Source organism: Mytilus trossulus, chromosome 8 (assembly GCF_036588685.1).
Source record: "Mytilus trossulus isolate FHL-02 chromosome 8, PNRI_Mtr1.1.1.hap1, whole genome shotgun sequence".
In the NCBI taxonomy this organism is placed as follows: domain Eukaryota; kingdom Metazoa; phylum Mollusca; class Bivalvia; order Mytilida; family Mytilidae; genus Mytilus; species Mytilus trossulus.
In genome coordinates this window covers 8,247,997-8,267,437 of record NC_086380.1, presented here as the reverse complement: position 1 = coordinate 8,267,437, position 19,441 = coordinate 8,247,997, and the positions used below count along the sequence as shown (strand labels likewise).

The window sequence follows — 19,441 nt, the reverse complement described above, 5'->3', positions numbered from 1 at the left end:
TTTTATTGATTTTTTATACAACAATTAATTTTTCATAACCTTTATGCCATTGTTGCATGGATAGGGATCTCAAGGTAAAAGATTTGAACCCACCATATATAAAATTTACCTGTCCAAGCCAGAACATGAAGAAAACAGAACCAGATGTCCATTGTGGTCTTTGCCTTCCTGTTTAACTTTTCTTTCAATTCCTAATATTGAATGAAAATGATACTTGAAAGAAATTGCATGTATCTGAAAGCTTTTTCTGGTTTAACCTTTCATTTAGGAATGTTCTTTATTTGTCTCATTTATATTTTCCTCATGCATTATTGCCATCTTCTAGCAGTGAGAATTCAAGGATTTACAATATAAAATAGGCCATTATGTTACATGAGTCAGTACCATGACATTAAGTATATATCCAGCAGAACCTAAATTTTCCCCAATTCTTGAAACTATTACCCACACAAACAAGTGAATTCACAATGATATATAATACAGAAATAATTAGCAGTTATTTTCCTCCAAGGCAATCAATTTACAATCAGCATTCTTAATCATGGTGATGGAAGAGCAGAATGGTATTGAGAGTACCAGGGATACAAGTTGTGTAAATTTTTTACCCATAAATCCCAATAAAAAACACCTCTCGTTAATAAAGATATCTTTTTTTTATAGCTTTAGGTGACCTAGACTTAAAAGAACTAGGGATACCTACAGTAGAGGAAGTTGTTGCTGAATATTGTCAAAAAATAGGAATTGCCCCTATAAATAACTGGGACTGGTATGTGGCTTTTGGACTATTCAGGATGGCAGCCATTATCCAAGGGGTATACAAGAGGTCACTTCAAGGTAAGTGACTTTTGGACTTTTCAGGGTGGCAGCCATTATCCAAGGGTTATATAAGAGGTCACTTCAAGGTAAGTTATTTTGGACTATTCAGGATGGGAGCCATTATTCCATGATTGCCTCAAGGTAAGTGGTTTTGTTTTGCATAAGGAAATGTAAATAGATTGTTCAATTTTGTGCACATATATTTTTCTGTTGAGAGTCTTCTTGAAAAAGTGAAAGCTTTGTAGCTTTGAAGATACTAGAATCCCTAAGTGTGGCTATGAATACTATATAAATTGCATTGTTTCAAAGCTTTGCAGATTTTTGAACAAGATCCATTAAAGCCATATAAAGATGACATACTTTTTTTGGAATAAGGGTTCTTTGATTTGTCCACAGATTTGAAAAGATAGGTCGCATATATTTTTCGTCAATACTTGTCTTGATTGACTTTGTGCTTCCATGTTAATTCTAGACGATTCTTATTAATAAGTGTCAAACGTTTAAGATGTTCAAGGGGTATACAATAAAACAAGATTTTTTCTACCAAACATTTTATTCAAAAGCATGAAAATATTGAAAAGCAAATATTAATAAACATTATGTTTTAATTATGATTTGAAAAATTAGTAAGTAGTTGTAAATAAGTACAAAATAAAGTACAGAATTGTTACAGAAACAATACAGTATTAAGGTGGTACCCAACACTTTCACTAAAATTAATTTTGCTCGTTTAATTTTCATAAAATTTTGTCAAAGTATTTTTTTTTACCCTTAAACAAAACTATAAAAAATTCAAAAATTTTGAACCAACCATTTTGTCAGAATAATTACACTGGTTATATAGCAATTTGACAAACACCAATTTTGATCATTGAGAAGCTTAAAATTCCCTTTACAACACAATGTAATTAAAACGTTTAGCTGACTTTACAGAGTTAGGTACCACCTTAATCTCTATGAGAGCTAGACCTAAAGTTTTGGAATGACAATAAAGACAAAATTAATTCTTCTGTTGCATTAATAAAAAGTGGGACGTTTAACCTTTCATTGTATGAATTTTCTTCTTTTAAAAACTATAACAAGTTTGGCTTCCAGAATACAGATTTGAGGTTAAAAATCACAAATAATGATACACAATTTTTTTTTTATTATAGTGTATTCAATATTGGTATTATTTTAGTAGGTTTCTCTATATGAAATGCATTTTGAATAAAAAAGCATATTCATTGTAGAAAAGTTAAGTTAAAGGTACTAAACGTCACTCTCTTTTACATGTAAAGTTGTGGTAAATAAAAATGTTTGATGCACAATTAGTTTTAGGAAATATTTGTTATCAAATACATTGTTTTCTCTTGGAATATGGAATAACAGCTTTTTGTTTCAGTAAATATTTGGTTTAGTTGACTGAAGAAAAACTGAAATTACTTTCTGCCGTCGGCTTTAGTGAATATCAGTTTTGTCTAAAGTAAATAAAACCGCATATTTACCTCATCAAAGGACGGTAATTGAATAAATTCATTTGATATGCATTATTAAATATTATTTCACATCTAATCTCTGCTATAAAAATGATTTTGAAACAAATGCAAAATGTACAAAATGTACCAATAAAAATAAATAAGGGTAAAGGTTAAATTTAACATAAGAATGGGGACATGTGTAAACAAAAATAAAATGGTTTGTAAAATCTAATTCTACAATAGCGTAATTTGTACAGCAATATTTACAAAACACAAAGTTTTGAAAAATAATGTTCATTTTTAATACAATCATGGTAACAAAAAAAAAGTAAATTACTGTTCTTCTTGTAATAGCATTGAAGTTGTAAACCATTAAAAAAGATAGTAATTGCCAAGTTTTTGAGTTACAAAAAAAAGCATCAAATAGTCAAATGAGCAAAGTGTTTCTCACACAATGGAGTTGCCTATACTGAAAATTGTAATTGTAAGACAAAAGGAAACACCATCTATAAAATACCCAAGAAAAGATGGTACTCAATTTTTAATAGGTTTGCAAATTTACTATGAGTTCCAAAGATCTGGGTTATAAATCAATTTAATACCATGTTTTAATTTTTTTTTTAAAGAAATGACTGAAGTTCCCAATTTTGGAAAAAGGGATAAAATTCTTAAACACAATATCCTCATTCTGTAAGCTTCTTTTGGACCCTACTTGACTGTCCAATATTGAATTTATATGAACATACTTTAAAAGCATATGGTAAACATAGTATATCCAAATACAATTTAACATATATAGTATATTCAAAACATGGTGAAAACATAAAAAAGTATACATTGTTTATTAAGAAGTATGTATGAAACTGTGATCAGTGAAAATATCATTATGTTAATGGAACAAAATAAATACTCTACCAAAATAGGCTTTATTAAAAATTAATAATCTCATCACAAAAGTGAAACTATTTAAAAAAAAAAAGAACATATTTCAAAATAACTTATTGAAAGAATTTTAAGCTTTAATATATATATTGTTCCATCTGAAACTGAAACAGATATGATTGTCACACCCCTTCATTAATGAACAACACAACATATATACATATGTTAACAAATAATTATATATACAATGTATATCTGTATCAATCTATTCACATGTTTATTTACAAACTTTGTTAGAAATAACTTCTGTTCTCCTTTGAGAAATATTTATGTGTTATGCTTTTATCATATAAAGTATTGCCATGCTAATTATCTTATTACAAAACACAAAAAAAACTTAAACAAAAACAAACTATTAGTTCTATAAAACAAAGAAATCTTACAAATGGAAATAAACATTACAATTTGTGTTTCTTCACTTAAAATATAGTTATTTTCAATGATCAGTACAAACTTTACACATTTTGATAAGACATTTTGATAACATGCATTTTGATAACACACAACTTGAAAGAAATCTTTAAGATGGGAAAACACATTCTTTAAAAATCAGTCAACTTGCAGATGACACCACACTTTTTTAAAAAACAAAACAAGACATTTCAAAAGTATTAAACATGATTGAAATTTTTGGCACTTTGTCAGGGCTTAAATTAAACAGATCAAAAACAGAAGGAATTTGGTTAGGAAAACACAAACATTGCAAAGAAAAATATGAAAATATCAACTTTACAAACAAACCAGTGAAATGTTTAGGATTTTTTTTCGGTTGTAACAAAAATGAATGCCAAAAACTAAATGCAGAAAAACAAATAGAAAAGTCTGAAAAGATCATAAAAAATTGGGAGAAAAGACATTTAACAATGATCGGTAAAATAACAGTTATCAAATCATTGATCATACCAAACATTACCTTTTTAGCGTCTGTTTCACATATTGAAAAAGAATATATTGTTAAATTTAAAAAAATTATCTATAATTTTTTATGGAAAAGCAAAAGAGAAAAGGTTAAACGCACAGTACTAAGTTTTTGTGAACTAGATGGGAGTTTAAAAATGATTGACATAGATAAATATATAGAATCTATCAAAATTGGGTGGATCAAAAGGGTAATTAATGGAGATTTAAAAAATTGGAAAATTATTCCACTTTTTTATTTTAATAAGTTTGGAAAAGATTTCCTTATCTTTCACATGAATATTGATAACACTGACTCTATTCCAGAGTTAAAGGAGCTGCCAAAATTTTATTTCAACATTGTAAAAGCATGGATAAATAATAAAAAAGTACAACAGCCAAAAAACTTTAGATCTATACGTCAAGAAGTTATTTGGGGAAATCGTTTCTTAAAGATAAAAAATAAATGCCTTTTATTCCAAAACTGGATAAATAGTAATTTTATCTTTATTAATGACATCATTGATGAAAATGGTAATATAGAAGAAAATTTTATTTTACAAAAGCTTAAAATAAAAAGTAACTGGATGTCAGAATTTTACCAATTAAAGAAAGCTATTCCAAGAGAATGGTTAAAGATTTTAAAACAGGAAAACTCAAAGAAAACTAAAGTAAAAACGCCCTATGCAATACATATTATTGATAATTGCAATAAAAAAGAAAAATTAGAAAATGTAGATACCAGAAAAATTTATAATATATTAATTGAGAATGAAATTGAAATACCTGTTGGTTTTTATAAATGGAAGACAAAGCTTAACCTTGTATACATTAAGAGTCTTTCATGTAATATGTTAAAGTTTGTTCATTATTTTTTAAAAGATAATAAATACAAAGTGTTCCGTTGGAAATTGCTACACTTTATTTTACCTTGTAAAGTTTTATTGAAAAAGTGGAAGATATGCGATATTTCAAATTGTCATTATTGCAACACCACAGAGGATTATGATCACATGTTTCTAACATGTCACTTTCTTGATAATTTCTGGAGAAAAGTAAAAACACTCTTAGAAAAACTGAATATTAATAATAATATTCTAACATTAAAAAATTTAGTTTGGGGTTATAAAATAAATGATGAACAATACTATGAAATTAATTATTTGATTACAATTATAATGTTTTGTATATACAAGGCAAACTATATGTCTGAACAGAAAACAAAACCTTTAGATGTATATACTGTATTTAAAACAGAATTCATGTACAGCTACAAAATGCAGGCAACTAGTAAACATACTAAGAATAAATGTCTACTTGATAAAGCTGTCAAATTGTTGTAATAATTTTTATGTTTGCAAATGTATAATCTAGCAAAAAATAAGAATAGAAAAAGATAAATAATTTAAAATGTCCAGATCAGGAACTGATTTCGAGAAATAATTTCACCTTTCACCGATAAGCGTGGAGATAACGGTATTGCTCTCCACTTTTTTTATCGTTAAAAAAATGGGAAAAAAATTAATTACATTCTATTTTTATCAGAATCGATACACATATATTGTAATATTTGTTTATACATACCTGTGAATTGCTTATATTAATCATAAATCATTATTAAAACTGGTATTTCCAAACCAGGAAGAGATATCAATTCAATAATAGGAAACCGATAACGGCAAGTGTGAATTATTTCCGGAAACTTTTTAATTCTAAACAAAGTAGATATACATATTGATAAATTAGAATTTCATATATAATTATTTATTTTACGGTTGAAAATGAATAATATACACTATAGTCTAGATAAATTGTACTTTATCATTGTTACACAGATAGAAATGATATTAAAATGCAGGTACTCTTCACTAGGAGGCTGGACTAGTGGAGTCAATTGTTAACAGCAAGCAATATATTGTTGAATAAAAAAAAAAAAAAAAAAAAGAAATCTTTAAGATGAAAAGTAATGACTTATCTCTTGTAAGTAGGAGAAAAAAGAATTACTACTAGCTATCCCAAATTGAATGAAATGTCATTGGTTGATATCTGCCATTTTGTATATTTTTGTTGTTGTAGTTAAAATCAGGGAAGTGTATTGAAAAATTTCACATTTGGCATGCCTTTTATTACTTTTAGGTATTAGTTTTGCTCATTGTTATAGAAGGAGCCTCAATTAGTCTTAAGTATTGCATCTGCTGTATCAAGACATTGAGGTAGTGAGTTCCTATCCCAACTGTTGAAGTGAGTTGGACTCCAATCTTAATTGACTTAATTGGTTCTCTACTGTCACTCCAGCTTCCTCTACCAATAAAGCAGGCCACGAAATAGCCAATAGTGCTGAAAGTTGCACTTAACACCAAATAACTTATCAACCAATCATTGTTATCCAATGTTGAACAGGCGTTTATGTGTTTTTCTTGTTCTTTGGTCTTTGTAAATAGTTGTCTCATTGGCATCATATTTTTATGCCCCACATAAGGATTTGCTTTTCAGAAAAATGTTTTTATCAAGTCAGTCTGTCTGTCATTAGTCATTATGTTTGTCATGCTAATGCCTTCATCTTAGTAAAATTCTCTTCAAATTTGAAACCTTGAATGTCACATATTCTTTTCAGAAAAATAAGAAATGGTTATCAATTACTTCATGCGGGAGGACTTATATCTTATAATCCTATATTATATCTTTTCTTCAGTATAGAGCATTCATTACTTATCAAATCCTCTTTAATTTGTATGAAGATTTCACTTCAAAACCATGGATGCAAATGATATTCAGAAAAACCTGAATTGGTAGACCAAATGATAAGGAGGGTGTCATATGAAAATATCTTGTAGTATTTGTTTTAGCCTGGATAGTGCCTATTTAGTCAGATAGTCTTTAATTTGTACGAAGGCTTCTAGTTATCAAACCATCTACACGATTAATGATCAAGCAATCCAAAAAATGTTAAATAGTGGACCAATTTTGGGGTAGAAGAACTTGTAAAAATACCCAGTATGATTCATGTTTGGGCTTAATGTATGATAGCTTCCTCACTTTAGTTTCATTCATTGTGATTGATATTGTATAAAAACTTCTGAAAAACTTATATCAAGTGTATCATGTGTATGTGCAATGCTTAACAATTAAAGGGTATATATACAAAAATGTTTTAATACTTTGATTTCACTATGAATTATGAATTGTCCTTTAAATTACCATGCCATAACTTTCTGGAAAATTCATGTATGTGAAGAACTATTATTATGTACTAGTAAAGTCTATGAGCCATTCATTAAATCAAATGTGTTGTTTGTATCATCACTGTCCAGTAATTTATCTATTATGGATTCAACATGATCTGGAAGTTCGTCACTATAGTCTGAAGATTGGTCTAGTAAAGAGTATGGACTCAATTTCTGAAAGGGGAAAATATTACAGGTTGTTCATTGCATTTTAATAATTGTATTTTTATTAAGGCTAGTGATATTCTTACTACATTGTTTTAAATTGCTTTCTTAGTGATAATGACTTAATGAGTTTTTGTTTTTAGATTTGTGTATTGGGCATAATGGATCCCATTTGACAAAAATACATTTTCAGAATAATGAGATTCAAGCACATATTATTGAAAAGATCACTATCTTTTGAAAGCCATCATTCACACAAAGATTAGTGTGTCATGTGTACTATTATTTATCTGTTTGTCTTTTTCATTTTTAGCCATTAGTTGTCCATTTGTTTTTGATCTGTGAGTTTGACTGTCCCTCTGATATCTTTCCCACCTTTTTAGCTCACCTGGCCCAAAGGGCCAAGTGAGCTTTTCTCATCACTTGGCGTCCGGCGTCCGTCGTCCGTCGTCCGTCGTCGTCCGGCGTTAGCTTTTACAAAAATCTTCTCCTATGAAACTACTGGGCCAAATCAAACCAAACTTGGCCACAATCATCATTGGTGTATCTAGTTTAAAAAATGTGTGGCGTGACCCGGTCATCCAACCAAGATAGCCGCCACGGCTAAAAATAGAACATAGGGGTAAAATGCAGTTTTTGGCTTATAACTCAAAAACCAAAGCATTTAGAGGAAATCTGACATGGGGTTAAAATGTTTATCAGGTCAAGATCTATCTGCCCTGAAATTTTCAGATGAATCGGTTAACCTGTTGTTGGGTTGCTGCCCCTGAATTGGTAATTTTGAGGAAATTTTGCTGTTTTTGGTTATTATTTTGAATATTATTATAGATAGAGATAAACTGTAAACAGTAATAATGTTCAGCAAAGTTAGATTTACAAATAAGTCACCATGACCGAAATGGTCAGTTGACCCCTTTAGGAGTTATTGCCCTTTATAGTCAATTTTTAACCATTTTTCATAAATCTAAGTAATCTTTTACAAAAATCTTCTCCTCTGAAACTACTGAGCCAAATTAATCCAAACTTGGCCACAATCATCTTTGGGGTATCTAGTTTAAAAAATGTGTGGCGTGACCCGGTCAACCAACCAAGATGGCCGCCACGGCTAAAATTAGAACATAGGGGTAAAATGCAGTTTTTGGCTTATAACTCAAAAACCAAAGCATTTTGAGGAAATTTGACATGGGATAAAAATGTTTATCAGGTCAATATCTATCTGCCCTGAAATTTTGAGATGAATTGGACAATCGGTTGTTGGCTTGCTGCCCTCCAATTGGTAATTTTTAAAGAAATTTTGCCGTTTTTGGTTATTATCTTGAATACTATTATAGATAGAGATAAACTGTAAACAGCAATAATGTTCAGCAAAGTAAGATCTACAAATAAGTCAACATGACCTAAATGGTCAATTGACCCCTTAAGGAGTTATTGCCCTTTATAGTCAATTTTTAACAATTTTCATTAATTCGGTAAATTTATGTAAATTTTTACCAAATATTTTTCTCTGTTACTAATGGGCAAGGTTCATTATAGATATAATTGTAAGAAGCAAGAACGTTCAGTAAAGTAAGAACTTCAAACACATCACCATCACCAAAATACAATTTTGTCATGAATCCATTTGTGTCCTTTGTTTAATATGCACATAGACCAAGGTGAGCGACACAGGCTCTTTAGAGCCTCTAGTTGGTTATTATCTTGAATATTATTATAGATAGAGATAAACTGTAAACAGCAATAATGTTCAGCAAAGTAGGATTTACAAATAAGTCAACATGACCGAAATGGTCAGTTGACCCCTTTAGGAGTTATTGCCCTTTATAGTCAATTTTTAACCATTTTTCGTAAATCTTAGTTATCTTTTACAAAAATCTTCTCCTCTGAAACTACTAAGCCAAATTGAACCAAACTTGGCCACAATCATCATTGGGGTATCTAGTTTAAAAAATGTGTGGCGTGACCCGGTCAACCAACAAAGATGGCCGCCACGGCTAAAAATAGAACGTAGGGGTAAAATGTAGTTTTTGGCTTATAACTCAAAAACCAAAGCATTTAGAGGAAATCTGACATGGGGTAAAAATGTTTATCAGGTCAAGATCTATCTGCCCAGAAATTTTCAGATGAATCAATCAACCTGTTGTTGGGTTGCTGCCCCTGAATTGATAATTTTGTGGAAATTTTGCTGTTTTTTAGCTCACCTGGCCCGAAGGGCCAAGTGAGCTTTTCTCATCACTTGGCGTCCGGCGTCCGGCGTCCGTCGTCCGTCGTCCGTCGTCGTCCGGCGTTAGCTTTTACAAAAATCTTCTCCTCTGAAACTACTGGGCCAAATCAAACCAAACTTGGCCACAATCATCATTGGGGTATCTAGTTTAAAAAATGTGTGGCGTGACCCGGTCAACCAACCAAGATGGCCGCCACGGCTAAAAATAGAACATAGGGGTAAAATGCAGTTTTTGGCTTATAACTCAAAAACCAAAGCATTTAGAGCAAATCTGACATGGGGTAAAAATGTTTATCAGGTCAAGATCTATCTGCCCTGAAATTTTCAGATGAATCGGTCAATCGGTTGTTGGGTTGCTGCCCCTGAATTGGTAATTTTGAAGAAATTTTGCTGTTTTTGGTTATTATCTTGAATATTATTATAGTTAGAGATAAACTGTAAACAGCAATAATGTTCAGCAAAGTAAGATCTACAAATAAGTCAACATTACCAAAATGGTCAGTTGACCCGTTTAGGAGTTATTGCCCTTTATAGTCAATTTTTAACCATTTTTCGTTAATTAAAGTAATCTTTTACAAAAATCTTCTCCTCTGAAACTACTTGGCCAAATTAATCCAAACTTGGCCACAATCATCTTTGGGGTATCTAGTTTAAAAAATGTGTGGCGTGACCTGGTCAACCAACCAAGATGGCCGCCACGGCTAAAAATAGAACAAAGGGGTAAAATGCAGTTTTTGGCTTATAACTCAAAAACCAAAGCATTTTGAGGAAATCTGACAAGGGATAAAAATGTTTATCAGGTCAAGATCTATCTGCCCTGAAATTTTCAGATGAATCGGTCAATCGGTTGTTGGGTTGCTGCCCCTGAATTGGTAATTTTGAGGAAATTTTGCTGTTTTTGGTTATTATCTTGAAGATTATTATAGATAGAGATAAACTGTAAACAGCAATAATGTTCAGCAAAGTAAGATCTACAAATAAGTCAACATGACCAAAATGGCCAGTTGACCCGTTTAGGAGTTATTGCCCTTTATAGTCAATTTTTAACCATTTTTCGTAAATTAAAGTAATCTTTTACAAAAATCTTCTCCTCTGAAACTACTTGGCCAAATTAATCCAAACTTGGCCACAATCATCTTTGGGGTATCTAGTTTAAAAAATGTGTGGCGTGACCTGGTCAACCAACCAAGATGGCCGCCACCGCTAAAAATAGAACATAGGGGTAAAATGCAGTTTTTGGCTTATAACTCAAAAACCAAAGCATTTTGAGGAAATCTGACATGGGATAAAAATGTTTATCAGGTCAAGAACTATCAGCCCTGAAATTTTCAGATGAATCGGTCAATCGGTTGTTGGGTTGCTGCCCCTGAATTGCTAATTTTGAGGAAATTTTGCTGTTTTTGGTTATTATCTTGAATATTATTATAGATAGAGATAAATTGTAAACAGCAATAATGTTCAGCAAAGTAAGATCTACAAATAAGTCAACATGACCAAAATGGTCAGTTGACCCCTTTAGGAGTTATTGCCCTTTATAGTCAATCTTTAACCATTTTTCATAAATCTAAGTAATCTTTTACAAAATCTCCACTGAAACTACTAGGCCACAATCATCTTTGGGGTATCTAGTTTGAAAAATGTGTCCGACAACCTGGCCATTCAACCAAGATGGCCGCCACGGCTAAAAATAGAACATAGGGGTAAAATGCAGTTTTTTGCTTATAACCATGAAACCAAAGCATCTAGAGCAAATCTGACAAGAAGTTAAATTGTTAATCAAGTCAATATCTATCTGCCCTGAATTTTTCAGAAGAATTGGACAACTGGTTGTTGGGTTGCTGCCCTCCAATTGGTAATTTTTAAAGAAATTTTGCCGTTTTTGGTTATCTTGAATACTATTATAGATAGCGATAAACTGTAAACAGCAATAATGTTCAGCAAAGTAAGATCTACAAATAAGTCAACATGACCTAAATGGTCAATTGACCCCTTAAGGAGTTATTGTCCTTTATAGTCAATTTTTAACAATTTTCATTAATTTGGTAAATTTATGTAAATTTTTACCAAATATAGTTCTCTGTTACTAATGGGCAAAGTTCATGATAGATATAATTGTAAGAAGCAAAATCGTTCAGTAAAGTAAGAACTTCAAACACATCACCATCACCAAAATACAATTTTGTCATGAATCCATTTGTGTCCTTTGTTTAATATGCACATAGACCAAGGTGAGCGACACAGGCTCTTTAGAGCCTCTAGTTTAGGTAATGCAAATGTTGTTTTGTATCATATTGAATGGGTTAAGAATTTTTAAACATTTTTCATTTCACTCATTTATCACACCCCTTTCAAAATGGTACTTGAAATATCACATCATGCAAGAAATAGGTAACAAACCTCAACCATAAGAGAAATAACAAAATGACAATATAGAAAATACCATACCAAACAAATGTCTATAACAGTAGGACCAGTTGTTGAAACAATAATAAAACATTTTTACATAACACTCACGTGTGTCTCAAACGTATCTGAAATGTAATCTGGATCCAACTCCTCCAAAAGATCGACAATCTCTTTTACATTAAAGTCTAGATCTGAAGTTGTTTGAATGTTTTTAACTGCATTGTCTATCTCTCCATTGCTGCTTCTATGTGGAGATGTTTGTCCTGACTGCAAAAAAAATATAGTTTAAAATGTATATAGTTTGAATATAAAGGTATTTATTGTAATACTAGCACTGATAATTCTGATTAAAATATTACACTAATTATTAGAATCAAATATTTTCTCATTCAGATTAACTTTTTGAAACTGTAAGTCATTAACGTCTCAACAATTTTGAAGAAATTAAGGTAACAGTAGTGTTCAAAAGATGCAAATCTAGGTAAGAAACAAAATGAGGGAATCACATGATCTCCAAAAAGTGTTGAATGCATCAAGAAACAGTATCTAAGCTCAACAATTTGTTACTGTACAAACATATCTAGGTGTTAAATATTGAATGTAAGCACAATGTGTTTTTTTTTGTGGGAAAAGGACCTTACAATACTGCAAAACTTTATTTTTTTTTTGAAAGAAAAAATGAAACCTTTTCCCTGAATCAGCTAGAATCTACCTGTCCAGGGACGGATCCAGCCATTTTAAAATGGGGGAAGCGGTTCCCAACCCAGGACAAAGGGGGGGGGGTAGTGTGTGTCCCAACTATATGTCCCCATTCAAATGCATTGATCGACCAAAAAAATAGGGGGGTTCCAACACCCGGACCCCCCCCCCCCCCCCTAGAGTTTATCCAATGGGAATTTTACATTTCTCCATTAAAAAAACATTCATTCAGTGATTAAAATTGCTCTACAAAAAAATCCTAGTGATGAAAATACTGTAAACCAACTAATTTTCAAAAAGCGATTTATTTTCGTGTCTTTTTTTTTCACAAGTGAAAATATATAAAACAAGATAGCATACTAACAAATCTGTGTGTCAACAATAGACTACTGAAGATCAAATTTTGGTTTTAGCAATGAATTTTGCCATTATTTCTTTCATGAAATCTTCTATGTAAAAATCTTTTATTACAGTAGACATAAATAAGATGGATTTGGAATATAAACAACATCATACACAGTTTGTATTATTCAGTATTAGTACACGTATAATCAACACAAGGACTTTATTTTTTGAACATCTAATTTACCAATTAAGGGCATACGATAGAGTTTTGATCCCGTATTTACAGTTTGATGAAATTTCCATATAGGGTAATTTTTGCCTGATTAAATCAAATATATATGTAATAAAAAGTATACCTTCATGTGCTACTTTTTTATTTAAATGAGGTAGAAATTTTGTATATTTGCTAAAAATTCAGATTAGTGGCCGTATTTTCCCTTTCGAAAGAAAGCCCTAACTTTTTTTGTTTTAAAAGATAATCACAAATAGATTTTGTTAAATAATTTGTAATTTCTGTATTTTATAAAAATCGAAAAAATTAATGCATTTTTTATTCAGAAATAACTCATATTTATCAAATGGTCATGGATTGAGAAAAAAACATATTTTTTTGCTGTACATTTATTTAAATTAAAAAAATTGCACTATTTGCAGTTTAATCAAATTTGGTCTACATAATCTCCCTGCAAAAATGTTGTTTCAAAAAATAGGGGTCCATGCACTCATTTTTAAATTAAATCAGTTTGAATAATAAAAATCAGTCGAAAAATACATCTTTTCCCGATATGTCATAGTCTGACGTCGCCAAAATAGCATTTTACGTTTGGCAACCTCATTACCTCCCCTGTAACTGTATCATATGCCCTTAAATATTTAATAAAAAAAAATTCAAGGAGAAATTTTGTATTCCTCTAGATTGGATTCCATAGAGAGCTGTATTTATTCAATGGTCAATTGGATAGTTAATTTTACAAACATTTAAATGGACAGATAAATAAATTCATCATAGATACCAGCCCATTTCAATTATTAGTTTTTGTTTTGTATCTGACTTGTACAACATTTTTCTTTACTATTATTGCACTTACTGATGGTTCAACAGTAGTTGCACTGTAGTCTTGCTCTATCTCCTCCAAAAGATTAACAATATGATTTACCCATTGATCTGAAGTTGTCTCCCCTTTTTTATTTTCATTGTCTGATTGTGTATATGAAGATGAATCAACTGGCTGCAAAACAAAAAAGTACAGATAGATAATAATTCAATATTAAAGTAGCTTAACAGTTAGCCCTGCTTTGATCTTTCTTATTCAGATGTTTTTGCTTATTATCAAATCAAGGAATTCTGATTCCTTATCCAAATTTTGCAATACTTTTTAAACCTTTTGGACTATATTAAGCTCTTTAACATTTGCACTAAGCTTAGAATATTTTGGACTTATACATCAATTGTGAAAATGTGCATCTTTTGTTGTCAAATTGTTAAGTTCAATGTTTATATTTCAAATATTTTTTTCACTGGAAGATTGCTACTCAGTTTCAAATTAAAAAGCTTTTCATAACACTAGTAGATATTGATAGGGCAAAAATAAACACAAAAAAAAGAGAAGAAAAAGATATCAAACATAGGTTTGTGTGCTTGATTTTCCAGATATTATCATTTGAAACTTTGGCGTGTAAATTTTCGCTCTGGATTCTATGTAGCTTTATCATTGACAAGTTTAAGGTCTCAATAACTATTTGAATAAGAAAAATAAAATATTTAAGACTTTTACAGATGGCTTAAATTTTACACTCATACATTTATAAAAAGAAAAATGGGGATAAGGGGCGTTTTTTTTAATGCATTCAAAAGGATAAAACCAGAGGATTTCAATAATATTGACAAATTTCCAAACATGCATGACAAGCTAACATTCGTAATTATTTGAAAAGTAGAAAATAAGTCTTTGAGACTTCTTAAGTGCCTTTACAAACTTAAATTTGAAGTGGCCAAAATACTGATGCCGAGTTTATTATTATTCAAGAAGATTGATTGAGTGTTCGTGTTAAATGTTACTTTTAGTACTCTTGACTTCAACTCTTGTAGCAGTTTTTTTTTTAAATGAAATAATTTGCTGTTCCCAGAGATAACTACCAACTCTCAACAGAGAACTAGAGATCCTAGTCAGTTAAGAAGAAGACAGAGTTAAATATCTTGCCTTGCCATCTAATGTAGCAGGTAATTTGTTGATAACCAGCTGATCTGTTTGCTTTCCTGAAGCTGGAAGGTTTGGTCTTGACTTTATTGAAATCGAATCATGTGATAAATGGTCAGTTGAAAAAGCAGTAATTTTGCAATCATTTGAGTTTCCTTTCGGTGAGGTGTTTCCTATGTCCTTGCCATTATCTGATGATGATGTCAAAACTTGCAGAAACTATAAATGTAAACTTAAAATTGAATTCATGTGAATGATGGACTACGTATATTTGTAATGTATTGTTTCTTGTATTTTGAAATTTTGTCCAGCCTTTGACTTTTGTCGAAAAAAGCCAGACATAGCGATACATTTCATCGTCGGTGTTGTAGTGGCCGGCGGCAGCATCCACAAATAATGACTTTGTGGTTAAAGTTTTTGAAATTTTGATAACTTTCTTAAACTATCCTTGATTTATACCAAACTTGGACAGAAGATTGTTTATGATCATAAGATAGTATCAAGATAAAAAAAAAAAAAAAAAAAAAAAGAATCCTGTTTATCCATAGTGTAGTTCATGTAGTATACTCATAAATGGACTTAGGTCGTGTTCACATTGACCTAAACTTGATGTTGTGTTAGTGTAACTCACACAAAAACTAAACACAGCTATGTTCCCATTGATAAAACACAATGTTTACATGTAGTTTAAATCATGTTTTGTCTACATGCAGTCGATAGTCAATGAAGGCCTTGTGTAGGTCAAGTGTACACAAAACTAGGTATTTAGAACATTAATATTACCATGTATATTTAAGGAAAAAACTATTTTATTTTAATAAAAAATGATATTTAGAACAATTATTAATAAGGTTTCTTATTGAAATATTTGTCTTCACTTGATGTATTCATTTGTTTAAAAAACCTGATGTAGCTTTATTAACTCGTTATCAAGACTCAACACTGTTTCAGAAAAAAGGAGAAGGTTTGGTACCATTAAAACGTTTAATCCCGCTGCAAATGTTTGCACCTGTCCCTATAAGTCAGGAATCTGATTTACAGTAGTTGTTGTTTGTTTATGTAATTTATACTTGTTTCGCGTTTCTCGTTTTTTATATATATAAGACGGTTGGTTTTCCCATTTGAATGGTTATACACTAGTAATTTTGGGGCCCTTTATAGCTTGTTGTTCTGTGTGAGCCAAGGCTCTGTGTTGAAGGCTGTACATTGACCCATAATGGTTTACTTTTATAAATTGTTATTTGGATGGAGAGTTGTGTCATTGGCACTCACACCACATCTTCCTATATCTATCAACACATCATCATTGTCGAACACATAATTCATTTGAAAAGGTCTTCCCTAATTGACTGGACGTACACAGATATATTTGCCATTTGTCTTTACTAAAACAACAATTCACTCATAAATGCATTACTAAAAAAAGTGGGAGGTAAATGTGTTGTTTGTCTAGTATCTAAGATCCGTCAAAATACACTTAGAAATATAAAAAAAAAACATAACGCCCACTCTTTGCCAAATACTCCTTAGAGAAGAAATACAATTTGAAACAAACAGAAAAGATAGAAATGTAGTGATCCTTAACATCTCAATCCTTTTCTTCACCTGTAAGCACGCTGCTGCAGCCTACATTTTCTAATGTGTAATCAAGACATCTTTAGTATCTTTTAGCTAATGCAAATCATCAAAATGGCTTTCATAAAGGAGCAACCACAACTTCAAAGATTCATAAAGGAGCAACCGTTTAACTTCAAAAAAGGGAGGGGGATATGTTTAGTTTTGTGTGTCAAAACTTACTTGCGCAGACGTTTTTTATTCAGTTTTTTTATGTTAGCAATCAAATATTTTGTTTTCAATATTTAACACTATAATGTACAGGAACTCTGGATTCAGAATATTTTTTTATTATCTGTATGACCAGAATATTTTTTTCCTCTCAAATATGGTATCAGAATATTTTTCATTGAGAAATCCATCCCTATTTTATCGTTCCCTAAATGCTAGAAATGTTGTCAGAAAAATTTGCATACGCTTCTACGTAACGAACATTTAAATGACATATAGTTTACAAGTGTGAACAAATCTTATGTACAGGTAACTAAACATGGTGTATAGATGTGAACAAATTTAATGTGAAACTAGTGTGCATTACATTAAACTAGTTGTAAACATGTTTACTGTACATGGCGTTTGGTGTGAACACAGCCTTAGTTGTTCTGCTAGTTACCGTTACATTCACTCTGTGGTTAAAGTTTTTAAAATTTCAATAACTTTCTTAAACTACTGTGGATTTCTTCCAAACTTGGACAGAAGCTTTTATATGATCGTAAAATAGTATCCACAAGAAAATTTTGTAAAAAAAATAATCCTGTTTATCCGTATTTTACTTATTAATGGACTAAGTTTTTCTGCCAGTTAACATTAAATTCACTCTGTGGGTAAAGTTTTTAAAGTTTTAATAACTTTCTTAAACTGTCCTGGATTTCTATCAAATTTGGACAGAAGCTTGTTTATAATCAAAAGCTAGTATCTAGAAGGAAATTTGTGTAAAAATATATTTCCAGTTTTTATACGCCCGTCAAAATTTTGACGGGACGTATTATGGTATACAAATGTCCGGTGTCCGTCCGTCCGTCTGTCCGTCTGTCCGGCGTAAACATGTCGCACCGTAACTTGAGAACGACTTATCCAAATTTCATGAAACTTAATGTAGTTGTTTCTTATGATGGTGAAATGATCTGTATACTTTTTGGTGAAAATAAGATTTAAACTTTTTGAGTTACGGCACTTTGTAACCAAAACAGGGGTGTGTTTTTTTTCACATGTCGCACCGTATCTCAAAAACGTTTCTTGATTATTGCTTAAAACTTTGCACACTTCTTAGTTATATTAATCTTAATATCTGTATACTTTTTGGTGATGATTCAAAACTTCATTTTTGAGTTTTTGAGTATTTTGTAAAAAAGGGGGAGGTTTTTTTTACATGTCGCGCTGTATCTCAAAAATGATTTATGATTATTGCTTAAAACTTTACACACTTCTTTGTTATATTGATCTAAAGATCTGTATACTTTTTGGTGATGATTCAAAATTTCATTTTTGAGTTATTGAGTATTTTGTAAAAAAGGGGGAGGTTTTTTTTTACATGTCGTGCCATATCTCAAAAAACGATTTATGATTATTGCTTAAAACTTTACACACTTCTTTGTTATATTAATCTAAAGATCTGTATACTTTTTGGTGGTGACTCAAAATTTTATTTGTGAGTTATTGAGTATTTTGTAAAAAAGGGGAGTTTTTTTTTTACATGTCGCGCCGTATCTCAAAAACAATTTATGATTATTGCTTGAAACTGTACACACTTCTTTGTTATACTAATTTAAAGATCTGTATACTTTTTGCTTTGATTCAAAATTTTATTTTAGTGATATTTGTAAATAAAAAAACAGGGTTTGGGGGGGGGGGGGGGGGTTTCACATGTCCCGCCGTGTCTCAAAAACAATAAATGGTTATTGCTTAAAACTTCCTCAGAAACTATTTATGATTATTGCATAAAACTTCCACACAAGACGTCAGGCGTATCATGCGCTCATGGCGCAGCTGTTTATTCTGTATGTTACTTACATGTGGACTAAGTTTTTCTTCCAATTAACATTACATACTGTATGCAGTTAAAGTTTTTATATCATTTATTAGATTCATACAGTTGGCGAGACACTGGGTTCTGCAGAACCCTTACAACTTTTTTGAAAATGCTTCTTAAAAAGCTTTATCTATGAAAGTTTGAAGTATTATCATATCTTTATTTTTCTGTTTAGTTAAATTTCAATCTCTTTTTATTGGTATCCTAATTGAAAAATATGCACAGTTAGTAAACAAAAAATTATAAATATTTCAACTAGTTTATAGTATACCAAAGGGAGGTCTTCTTCAGATATATGCAGTCGTTTGGACGAACATCTCTCATCATTATTTTGTCTGTGTCTTTTCTGAAGAAAAATGAAAGATAATAAGATACTTATAGATTTTCCTTGATATGACCAATGATAATGTGTTTATCCCTGTTTA

General features: G+C 30.8%; 1 protein-coding gene across 3 annotated transcripts in view; it reads left to right on the top strand.

Moving 5' to 3' along the window:
- LOC134728225 (acyl-CoA dehydrogenase family member 10-like) overlaps positions 1 to 19,441 on the top strand; it is a 74,929-nt gene that overhangs the window by 13,734 nt on the left and 41,754 nt on the right. For all 3 annotated transcript variants that reach the window (XM_063592756.1, XM_063592757.1, XM_063592758.1), the window contains exon 12: positions 661 to 834. In XM_063592756.1, the coding sequence (XP_063448826.1) occupies positions 661 to 834 (174 nt within the window). The remainder of the gene's footprint in view (positions 1 to 660; positions 835 to 19,441) is intronic.